The sequence below is a fragment of the Plecotus auritus genome (assembly GCF_963455305.1).
Source record: "Plecotus auritus genome assembly, chromosome: 8".
Taxonomy (NCBI): Eukaryota; Metazoa; Chordata; class Mammalia; order Chiroptera; family Vespertilionidae; genus Plecotus; species Plecotus auritus.
In genome coordinates, this window is record NC_137782.1 from 3,359,597 (window position 1) to 3,371,421 (window position 11,825).

At 50.2% G+C, this 11,825-nt stretch overlaps 1 protein-coding gene across 1 annotated transcript in view; it reads right to left on the minus strand.

The window, feature by feature from the left end:
• The window catches only part of CDH2 (cadherin 2), a 235,702-nt gene extending 224,188 nt beyond the window's left edge, over positions 1-11,514 (minus strand). The window contains exon 1 of the mRNA XM_080685267.1: positions 11,156-11,514. Coding sequence (XP_080541393.1) covers positions 11,156-11,215 — 60 coding nt within the window. The 5' untranslated portion in view covers positions 11,216-11,514. The remainder of the gene's footprint in view (positions 1-11,155) is intronic.
• Positions 11,515-11,825: the final 311 nt, after the last annotated feature.

Below are 11,825 nucleotides of genomic sequence, written 5' to 3' on the forward strand. Positions count from 1 at the left end.
GCTCCTGGTATGACTTACTGAATTCCAAATGCGTCTGGCTTTTGACCGGAGCCATATGGCCAAATTACCAGAATTACAGAAAAAGATGTCCGAGTTGGAAAAACCACAAGAGGCATTTCGTGGCTGGACACCATAAACATGCAAGTGACCTTGAGCCGAAATGGAACAGTTGAGCCACTCTCTTTACGTTCTTTTTAAATGTTTTTTTTCAAGTTCCTTAACTCCCCAGATGTTCCTACAGTGTCAATGAGTCTTTCCTAACTCTGTGACTAACAAAATAGATGGCAGATGGATAGGGGCAGTTTTACAAATCAAGGGGAAGACGCCAGACGCAAAAGGTAGTATCGTGTAGTGTACGACTTCATAAGGTATGTCCAAACACTAGCAAGCGGTCTATGCTACTAGGAGCCAAGCCAAGAATTACCACTGGGGGACAATGAAACTTGGAAGAGGGTAATAACTCTGGGAGCTGGGAGTGCTGTGATGGACCCGTTTCGGACTCAATTGTATGTTCAACTAGAGGCCCGGTGCACGAAATTCGTGCACGGGGGGTGTGTCCTCAGCCCAGCCTGCACCCTCTCCAATCTGGGACCCCTTAAGGGATGTCCAGATTAGGCCCAGTAGGATCGGGCCTAAATGGGCAGCCAGACATCCCTCTCACGGGCAGCCGGACATCCCTCTCACAATCCAGGACTGCTGGCTCCCAATTGCTCGGCTGCCTGCCTTCCTGATTGCCCCTAACCACTTCTGCCTGCCAGCATGATCACCCCCTAACCATTCCCCTGCCAGCCTGATTGCCCCTAACTGCCCTCCCCTGCAGGCCTGGTCCCCCCTAACTGCCCTCTCCTGCAGGCCTGGTCCCCCCCAACTGCTCTCCCCTGCAGGCCTGGGTCCCCCCCAACTGCCCTCCCCTGCAGGCCTGATCACCCACAACTGCCATCTCCTGCAGGCCTGATCCCTCCCAACTGCCCTCCCCAGCTGGCCATCTTGTGGTGGTCATCTTGTGTCCACATGGGGGCAGCCATCTTGTGTGTTGGAGTGACAGTCAATTTGCATATTACTCTTTTATTAGATAGGATTGGTGACCATTCAGCAGGCTACCCACTCTACGTGCACTTTCCTGCATGCACCTGATGCTTCCATCCACTCTGTGTGCATGTGTGGTGTGTGTGTGGAATGTAAATCGTGACTTCCCTGCACGGTAGCATGGAAGGAGGACAGGAGAACCCAATCTTGGAGACGTTGGTACCAGACAGGTTCTCCTGGGGGTGGTGCCAGAGGAGGTGCAGAAGGCGAATATTTCAGCTGCACCAAGCACATTTTTCCTTTGTCCCTGTACCAGGAAGCCATCGAGAATGAACGTCAGACTCTGGACCATGGTGCTGACCAGTTAAGACAACAAAAGCAAAAACTTAAAGTGGTCAGAGTCTCCAGTTTGTTAAATCTATGTTCAGCTGAAGTGGACTGTATCCCCTGTGAACGTAATAAAATTAATGCTTTTCCGTCATTTATTTCAGAATTCACTGAACAACTCCCCAATCAAGTAACAGGCATGCTTGCTGGAGATTAGAGTGCAGCCAAGTGTATCCACCCGCCAACAACTGGTCCAGTTACAAACAAAATAGTTCCAGGTTTTCTCAGCAGCAAGCAAATAAATCAGGGTGTGCACTGAGCCACTCTCGAAACATTCCCAGGAACCTGTTTGTAAGCAGGTCCTTCTGAGGTCTGGACATATATTTTAAGAGCTGCCAAATGATTTCTTTTGTGGAAGAAAAAGTGATTTAAACTATTAATGGAAAAGGTGCCATTAAACCTTAAAACATTTCACAAAACCTAGTAGTGATAGAATCTCTTGAATTTCTTTTCACACAAAAGAATGTGGGGAAAAAAGGGGTGTGTATGTGTGTGTGTGTGTGTGTGTGTGTGTTTTAATATGCATAGCCTTGAGAGTTCCTATAGAGTGCTGGGAAGTATTTTAAGTCCCAGGATTCACACAAAAGAATTACTTTCTGAGCACTTACCCGTCTATTATTTGATGATCAAGACAACTGGAAGAACATTATAAAACTGACTCTGAATCATTTGCGTAAGGTATTTTTTTCTTCTTTCTCTAAGAGAACGTATTTAAAACATAAGTGAAAATCCTAACCGACCCTTCAATGTTAGCTTCACATTCCAAAATAAATATTAATATTTAGGGTCAAGATTAAATAGAGAATGTAACTCGAAGGTTACCTACTTGAGGCCTGGCTGGTGTGGGCTCCGTGCTTTGCGTGCCGGCCCTGGCACCAGAAGGTCCAGGGTTCACTCCCCGGTCAAGGGCACGTGCTTGGGCTGCAGGTTCCGTTCCTGGCCCCCGTCCGGAGGCAACCAAGGGATGTGTCTCACATCAGGGTTTCTCTCTGTCTCTCTCCCCTTGCACTCTCTCTAAACATCCATTGAAAAAATAACCTTGGGCGAGGATTTTAAAAAAGTTAACTACTTTAAACTTTTCATCAACTCAGTAGAGGTCAATTTCAACGATGCGATGCTCATCCCCCCAAGAGTCATATTCAAGGGTTCAAGCCTGGGAGAGGAAGGAGCCATTGCTCTGCAGTGGGGCTTCCCCTCCACCATGGCAGGGGCGTTTTCCTCTGGACTCTCCAACATTCAGAATGCCTCGAGTCCCTGCTTCATCACTTCCACATGCAATAAAGCCTCCTATCTCCCCGAGGTAGAGAAATACTTATCTGAGATAATGGAGTTTCCCTCCCTGAAACTATGTTAGGGTTGTTTAATTAAAATTTATTTAATTAGTACAAAACCTTCATTGTAAGGTTTAGTGCTGGGGGGTCTGCAGGCCGGCCACACCCCCGGCTTTGTCAGGAAGGACGTCCGGAATGACGTCCGGAAGACGACCGGTCTATCAGGTCTAATTAGCATATTACACCCTTTTATTAGTATAGACTAGAGGCCCGGTGCACGAAATTCATGCACAGGGAGGGGTGTCCCTCAGCCCAGCCTGCACCCTGTCCAATCTGGGAACCTTGAGGGATGTCTGACCGCCCATTTAAACGGGCAGTTGGACATCCCTCTCACGATCCAGGACTGCTGGCTCCGAACCGCTTGCCTGCCTCTGCCTGATTGCCCCTAACTGCTTTTGCCTGCCATCCTGATCACTCCCTACCCGTGCCAGCCTGATCAACACCTAACTGCTCCCCGGCCGGCCTGATTGCCCCTAACTGCCCTCCCCTGCTGGCCTGGTCACCCCTAACTGCCCCTCCCCTGCTGGCCTGATCACCCCTAACTGCCCTCCCCTGCCAGCCTGGTAACCCCTAACTGCTCTCCCCTGCAAGCCTTCCCCCCCAACTCCCCTCCCCTACAAGCCTGGTCCCCCCCAACTGCCCTCCTCTGCCAGCCCAGTCATCCCTAACTGCCCTCCCTGCTGGCCTGATCGCCCACAACTGCCCTCCCCTGCAGGCCTGATCGCCCACAACTGCCCTCCCCTGCAGGCCTGATCCCCTCAACTGCCCTCCCCTGCAGGCCTGGGTTCCCCCCCCACTGTCCTCCCCTGCAGGCCTGGTCCCCTGCAAATGCCCTCCCCTGCAGGCCTGGTCCCCCCAACTGCCCTCCCCTGCTGGCCTGGTCCCCCCAACTGCCCTCCCCTGCTGACCATCTTATGGTGGCCATCTTGTGACCACATGGGGCAGCCATCTTGTGTGTTGGAGTGACGGTCAATCTGCATATTACTTTTTATTAGCTAGGAGGCTATTTGAAGAGGTAGCAGCAAGTCCCTCACGTTTCCGTGGTCGGGCCTGGCGTACGTGCTCTTCAGAGTTGTGAGCTAATGACAATTACTAATAATAAACCAGCTGTGAAATGCCTTAGAACCGCACAGGAGCAAAAGGAGGAAAGAAGAGGAAACTGAAAGGGCAATCTCCAGACCCCACTGAACGCAGCAGGGCCACGGTGCTGTATTCACGCCACCGAAGGAAAGCGAGTGACATCACATTCTAACTTAGTGAAAGGAGGCAGTTAAGTCATTCCATGTTTCCAGTTCCAGGAACGTGTGGAACACTACAGGTGGTTTAGAGCACGCCCCTTCAGTTAACCTTCGTTTACTGTTTCCTGAATCCACTGAGACAGTGGTCGGCAAACCGCGGCTCGCGAGCCACATGCGGCTCTTTGGCCCCTTGAGTGCGGCTCTTCCACAAAATACCACGGCCTGGGCGAGTCTATTTTGAAGAAGTGGCATTAGAAGAAGTTCAAGCTTAAAAAAATTGGCTCTCCAAAGAAATTTCCATCGTCGTACTGTTGACATTTGGCTCTGTTGACAAATGAGTTTGCCGACCACTGGTCTAACACATTAAATAAAAAATACATGGAAATTGGGGGGAGGGGGAATCTGGGTTTAAATATTTGAAATTATGGCTGTGAAGTAACTCTTTTTTTAAATTAACACAGAAACCAATACTAAAACCACAATATACAATTGTACACCATGGCCAAGTAAAATTTTAAAATTAACATAAAACAAATACTAAAATTACAATGTACAGAGCTACATAAGTACGCTGTTACTCCGGTATTTATCTTTATTACAGGTAGGTTTATTTTGGAAAAGAAAGCCTACGAACAGATCATGGTCAAGCACCTCTCCACGTCCCTCTATCATGAATGCCGTATTTTATTTGCAGCAGCACCTCCAATTCAGCAGCTCAAGCTGCTTTACAGGCCTTGCTACGTGGGGAAAACCCACATCCAACAGTTTCCTTCATCTGGGCAGCAGAAGACCGGAAGATGCCACACTCACGCTCCCCTGCATCTCGATTCTAGACCCCAGCAAGATCGAATTAAACTTTCACTGCCGGCTCGGGTGAAAAATATTCCATCAGCAGAGAGACCCTAAGAGAGATCACAATGGCTTAAGCAACTAGCCTAATCTCTCAGGCACAGGACACTCGGCTCAGCGTGGTCCCTCCCGGATACGACATGGAAACGTATCTATTATTTAACTATCCACTAATTTAGCCAATCTTCCTCCGGGCCTACTTGTAGCTCAGCTTTCTATAGGTTGTTCCCAACCCAACTCCAGAACGTTCTCCGTCTTCCTTCCACGCCGACTGGTCTTCTGCTCTTCAGTTGCAGCTTCTGCCTGTGGCCTTTGCCCGGTTTCTCTTCATCCAGAAGCCCCGCAGTCCCACTGACCATTCATTCGGACGGTCCTTCCTTGTAGCTTTTCTAGCTCCACGCCCAAAGCATTGGGTGGTTTAATAACCCTTTTCTTGACCTGGGACTAGAACTAAAATGTTGTATTTCGCACAGGAAGGGTCTGAAATCTGACTGCACGTTACCATAATTTATTAAATTGGTGCCTGCTGATAGGTTTTCAGAAATCACCTAACCCCATCTTTTGTAATTATTAAAAACGGCTTCAATGCATAACCTTTGTATGTACACAACATGTGTACATTATGAAAAACAGACCTATCTATAGAAAAATAGCTAGAGGAGGACTTGCTAGATCTAAGGCCTATACTAGCATGGTTAACGCGGACCCAGTCCCTAGTCATGAAGGCTAGGGACTCTCAAAGACACATTCAAGTGCAAAAATAACAAAATGGGTGATTTTTATTCTTAACGCAACACTTCCCTGACTTTAATACTAACTGGCCCTTGTCTGCAAAAAGTTTATCTTTAGTAGTCGAAGCAGTACAGCCAATGAGAAAAATGATGTTTAAAAGTCAAGCATATAAAAAACACAGAGACTTTCTAACCTATCATCTACGATGTATTGTTAATAGCCCTAAAATCATTCTATCACTGTGAGTACCTGAAAATCCTTGCCCTCCGAGTTAAAAATTGAAGTCATTCCAAAGTCTCTACGAAGGAGGCAGAGTTGGGATGTTTTTGAAAAGCTGCAAGAATCACAGAACTGAAAAGTCCCTTAGAGATCAACAAATCCGCCCAGGTCCAGATTTTACTCCTTAGAAAAAAGATGCCATGGGCGTTAAGAGAGCACACCACATCTGGACCAGATTAGAACCCCAGACATCCTGCCCTTGACACTTAACACTGCTAGCTCGTGCCCCTGACCCTCTGTAAGAGCCGATCATTTGCACAGGACTAGGTTACATTCTTGGTGCCCAAACCACCTTGGATGACACACACAAATTAACCATCAACTGACACTTCATGTCAAACTGAGATAAACGTTAGAGGAGACACATATGTAGATAGCAGTCCTCAACATACGTGTTGTGTGTTTATATAGGCAACCCATAAAAATGGGTGGGGTTCAGCTCCTATAGTGGGAAGCTCAGACAAGTGCACTGAGTACTAAAGAGAGTAACAAGAAATGAAAGCTAAGCAGTATTTATGCGTAACCTCGATTTTCTTTTAAGAATTGTATTATAATATAACTTAAAATCTTTATGTCCAATTCTTTCCAAATTCCATTTAGCTCCTAAATTCACCTTCCTCCACTTACTTAAACCCATCACTTTATATACGTAAAAGATATAGCTCTTCATAAAACATTTATCTGCCAGGCATGAATAAAGTTGTTCAATTAAAATTTATCTACAGTTAGTAAAACACACAAAGATTAGTATCTTCTCAAATTCACTGACATAATTTGCTGAAAAAAAATAAGACAAATATAAGTTTTAGTAGAAAAAAACAAACAGAAATGTGAGGCATAATGGTTTGCTGGTACAAATTATGTTTCAATTATAGTTCTTAACCCAAAAACTTGAAAATACTTAGGTTCTAGAAGGTTCTATCATATTAAAGGCAGATATGAAATACTCAAATTACAGAACCCAAATTCTAAATCACATTTTTTAAATAGTTGATAAAATTCGCCACAAGTCTGTGCAGTGCTTAAACGTGATTACTTTTTGTATTCGAGCCAACAGAACAAATCTGAATAATGTTAACTTGGGCAAAATGAAAGTTTATGCACAGACATTATATTTCTTAAATAACAGCTCTGATTTTTTTTTTTTTTAATCACTCTTCTAACTTGATACTACCCCTTGGAAAACAGGATGGGGATATGAGTTACTAAGAATTTTTTAAAAGGCATTTTAAAGCAAGATTAGCTGTTGCTTTCATCTTGACATTTCCCGATTAATAACCCTAAAGCTTAATGAGGCACAACAGATTTAAGAACTGAAGATTTTTAATGAAAAAGGATATTAAGAACAGTTTGGTGCAACACACTGTCACCAAAGTAACCTGTTCCAGGAAGACGTGTCTCTGAGGAAAAAAGTAGAACTACCTACAAAGAACTTGCTCTTAAAACCTCAGTCCGCTGTTTTAGAAGGTCGAAGCAGACTTTAATAAGGGAACGGAAGGCAACGAGTGCACTCTGCAAATGAATTCTGAATTTGCAATTGAGGCCTAAAAATTATAAATACAAACTTTACATTATAGTCTTAAATATGCCTACAGAAATACTGCAGGGTTCACAAATTATTATGTGCCAAATCGTGCCTAGTCTGTCTGCAAGGCACCATCTAGGAGTGATAACCGCAGGCCACAAAGTAAGAAAAGGACACAGATAGGCATAACTATGTCTAATAAGCACAATAAACTGTGAACATCAATGTTCACTCTCCTTTCATGAGAACTTATAACAAGGACACATGAAAATCAAATAAACACGAACACATACATAGTTTATACTTCAAATGATTACTGCATTCCAGATTGTCCACATCCTAAAAAAAACAAACAAAAACCACACAACTTTGTATATACGATTCATGTGTTAATATTAATCTCTTCAAAGACTCTACCTAAGTCCATGAAAATCCCACATGGTTAACGCATCTTCTTTCCTATGTCCTTATCCGTGGCTAAATGCTGGACCTATGTGGTAAGACTCTGATTCTAGAACATCCATGGGCATCAAGCTGATGTCCTGGATGCATCCTAACACATACAAGTTATTTAGAATAGAACAACAGAGCCACGCCATTAAAAGGTGAACTAGAGAAATAAAACAGGTTTCTAATCTATTCACTACTGGGCAGGTAGTAGAAGTAAAACTGGTTGTTTCCCCGATGATAAATCTGTTCATGGATTTGAAAGTCACTTGTTTAATTTAAAAGGAAAGCTCTGGTAAGTGAAGTCTAATGCTCAATTTTTGCTTTTTTATTTTTTAATGTAACGGACAATACTAAGACCTTAAGTTAAAGTCAAAAAGAGAGAAATTTTAAATACGTAAATCTGGGTAATAGAATAACAAAACTCACAAAGAATATCTCAAAGTGAAAAAAAGTGTTCAAAATAAAAAAGGGACACTTCGGTTAAAAATTAAAAGTATAAAGCCCTTTTTGAATATTCAATGATTCTTATTTAACTGTTCTGAAAAAAAAAAATAAGGTTGCTCTGTATCTATACTAATGACCTACTCATTCTCTTTTCTAAAACTCTTGTCTCCATAGTCTGGCCCGAAAAAAAAAAATAAGACTTAATAGCAGCTGACTGCAGAGGGGCCATTTCACCTTGCAGACAGATCTTTGTTATTCTGGGGTGCAAAGCAGACCGTTAGCACAAAGTCACGTCCCATCTCAGTGGCACAACCCACAGGGTGCACACAGCCCTGAAACTCATGTCACACCCACTGCCCCGCGTCCACCCCTGGTGACCTTGCAAATCACCGGGTGCCAGGGCTGGACTTGCACCCATGAATTACAAGACCGCCAAGCAACTGGATGACAAGGCTGTAATCCCGCCTCCCCTGGAGGTTTAGAAAGGTCAACACCACAGGGTCTAGATTCTAGAAGAAACTGGAAAGATCAGCATAATATTTGACATTTATAAATGGGGCTTTTACAACATACTTAAGGAAAAGGAGAAATGACCTGCAAAAGCCATACCTGACTGCAAGGTGCGTGACAAAGAGGAGATGAAACTCTGTGGGCCGGGACGGTGCCACCCCAAGTCCCCTGGGATCAATGACCTGGGCCTCCAGACTGAACTTCCCTGCACGGCATCCCGTTAAAACTTACTTTCAGACCAGAAAGTTATGGACATGGACCACCTACTGCTGGCTCACACTCTGAGGATATATTATGTTCAAAAATAATACTTCTAGAAATAAGACTTTTTGATCTATGGCACCTTCTTTGTTAAATAAAAAAAAAAAGGGAGAGAGAAAATAGCTGATGTGCCCAGGATGCAGGAGTTTGACCGGCCTTCCCCTTCACTTCAAACACTTGAAGTGGCACTTTTTTCCTCCTTCCCCTCCAGCCTCACCTCTTAGCAAGCCCCATTTTAAAAGGAAAAAAGCAGTGAGCGGAGGGACCAGAGGTGAAAGAAGGAAGGGTGTGTGCTCTAAGAATAAAGGGCGGTTTTACAACAGGAGGTACTTTTGTTAGCAAGTGACTGGCAGGCCTCCTCCCCCGAGTTAAAAGAGATTCCATCCACTCCCCGAAAAGGCAGAGGCTAAAAATGTCCAGGCCAACAGTTCTGAAACCCCAGGGTCCAGGGAGAGGCCAGGGGAGGGCGGACCAGCCAGTGGGGGAAGGGGAGAGGAGGGAGGGAGGGGGAGAGGGGAGAGGGGGGAGAGAGGGAGGGGAGAGAGAGAGAGAGAGAGAGAGAGAGAGAGAGAGGGAGAGAGAGAGAGAGAGAGAGAGAGGAGCAGGAGACCAAAGAACAAAAGCAGAAACCCAAGGAGAAAGGAAAGACGGGACCGGGCGGCCAGAGGCAGTGGGAGGGAGAGAGCCAGCCGGCCAGTGGGAGAGAAGACTGGGGGGGTTGCGGGGGGGGGGGGGGGGTACGGACCGCGCGGCCCTGCAGGCCCGGCCGCTCTGCGCGCACCATGGACAGGGCTCGGCGGCCTCGGCCCGCACCCCTCTAGGGGGCGGTGGGAGGAAGCGCGAGGGCCTGGGCGTCGGCCGTCCTGCCCGGGTGCCCGCAGCCCCCTCCCCAGGCCGCAGCGTGCCAGACCCCGACCCGTAAGAACCACGAGGGGGTGGACGATCCGCACCATCTGTCCCGGCCCGGCCGCCCCCGACGCAACCCCACTTCCGAGCCGCGCCTGCACTTTTCCGCGCTGCCACCGGCCAGCCACCCCAGCAGCGGGCGGTGCTCCCGGGGCCCCTCGGGCGGATTCCCCGAAATCCGAGTCTGCCATGAGGGCCGACCCGACCCTCCCCGGCAGCCGGTCCAGAAACGCACCGCGTGCGGGGATGGGCGCGGGACCCCGCCCGGCCCCCACCAAACACAGGGGTCGCAGCGGAGGCGCGCGGGGTCTCCTCCCGGGACGGGCTGGGCCGGCCGGGAGGGGCCTCGGGCATCCTCCACTCGGACGCCGCGGTGAAGTTGGGCGGTCGGCCGGGACTGGAACCCGGAGCAGGTGCCTCCCGCGGCGGAGAGCCCTCCTCTCCCGATTGCCAGAAAGGCTGGCTGGCATCTCCCCAAGCGTGCAAAGTGCCAGGCTCCTGGCGAAGGCGCCCCCAGGGAGCACGCGGGGAAGGGGCGCGGACCCGGGGAGGGAATAATCGCCAAGTAACGGGACTTGCCCCTCCCGGCGGGACAGGGGCGCGCGGGCAGGGGCTCGGTTCCAAGGCGCTGACCCGCAGATTCCCGGAGGCAAGGGGGCGAGGCTAATTCTCCCAGGTGGGACCCACAGCAAACTGTGGGCCGAGAGAACCAGATTAGGGGGCGACTCTGGGCCGGGTGAAGACAATAGGACAGCGGCGCCCTAGGGCGCCGAGGCGCGGGGCCAGGGTGCGGCGGGGTGGAGGCAAGTCCCGTAACTCCGACACCAGAGTGAGCCTGGCTCCTGCAAACTCGAGACCCATCCCGGCGGAAATAAACAAACGTAAAAGGGGGCAAAGTGGAATTCGGGGGGCAAGAAAACGGCGGAATCAGAGAAGACTACCTTACCTCGCCCTCCTGCTGCCCAGGGACAGCCCCCGCGGGCTCGCCCAGCCCCGAAGGAGAACCGAAGGGGGCCGCGATCGCCTCTTCGGGACGCGCCGGGAGAGGCGCGAGAGACCGGCCGCCCCGACCCCGCACCCGCCCGAGCCGCCGGTCCGCGCAGCTCCCGGCCGCGCGGGGCCGCACCTTCCTCCCGGGTGCGCAGCCCGGCCCGCAGCGGCGCGGGGAACAAAGGGACCGGGCCGCCCGCCCCACCCGCCCGCAGGCCCGCCCGTACCTGGAGCAGGGCCGCCAGCAGCGGCAGCAGGGTCCGCGGCGCTCCCACGATCCGGCACATGGAGGCGGAGAGGGGCCGAGCGAGGAGCCGGAGGCGGCGGCGGCGGCGGCGGCGGCAGCACCAGCGGCGGCGGAGAGAAGGCTCCAGGCAGTTGCCACCCCTTCCCTTCTCCTCCCACCCCACCCCCTGCTCGCTCCGCGCTCCCCGCCAATGGAGAGCGAGCTGGTGACAAATAGCGGGCCGCGCAGTCCGCGGGACTCGCACCAGGAGTAATAAAACAGACCCCGAGATCAAGGGGCTGGGGGGCAGGGCCGGGGGGGCAGGACGGGGGGCGGGGGCGGAGGGGGCGGCGCGAGGGTGTTAGCGGCGGCCGAGGGACAGCGGGCGGCTCCGCCGGGGCCCTAGCGCAGCGGCCGCCAGAGGGACGCAGGCGGCAGCGGCGGGCACCTCGCCGGCGGAGGATGCGGAGGTGGAAGTAGAGCAGCAGCTCCGCAACGCGAGGTCTCGGCCCGTGTTTTGGTTCTGTTTGTCCCCTCCGGCCCCCTCGTCAGGGCCGCTCGCCGCGACAAAAGACGCCGGGGACAGCGCCGCAGGGAGGGCGCTCGGTGCCTTGCGCGCGGCACCCACAAAGGGCAGCAGTCCCGCCGCCGGCGCCTCCGCTGCGTGGGGG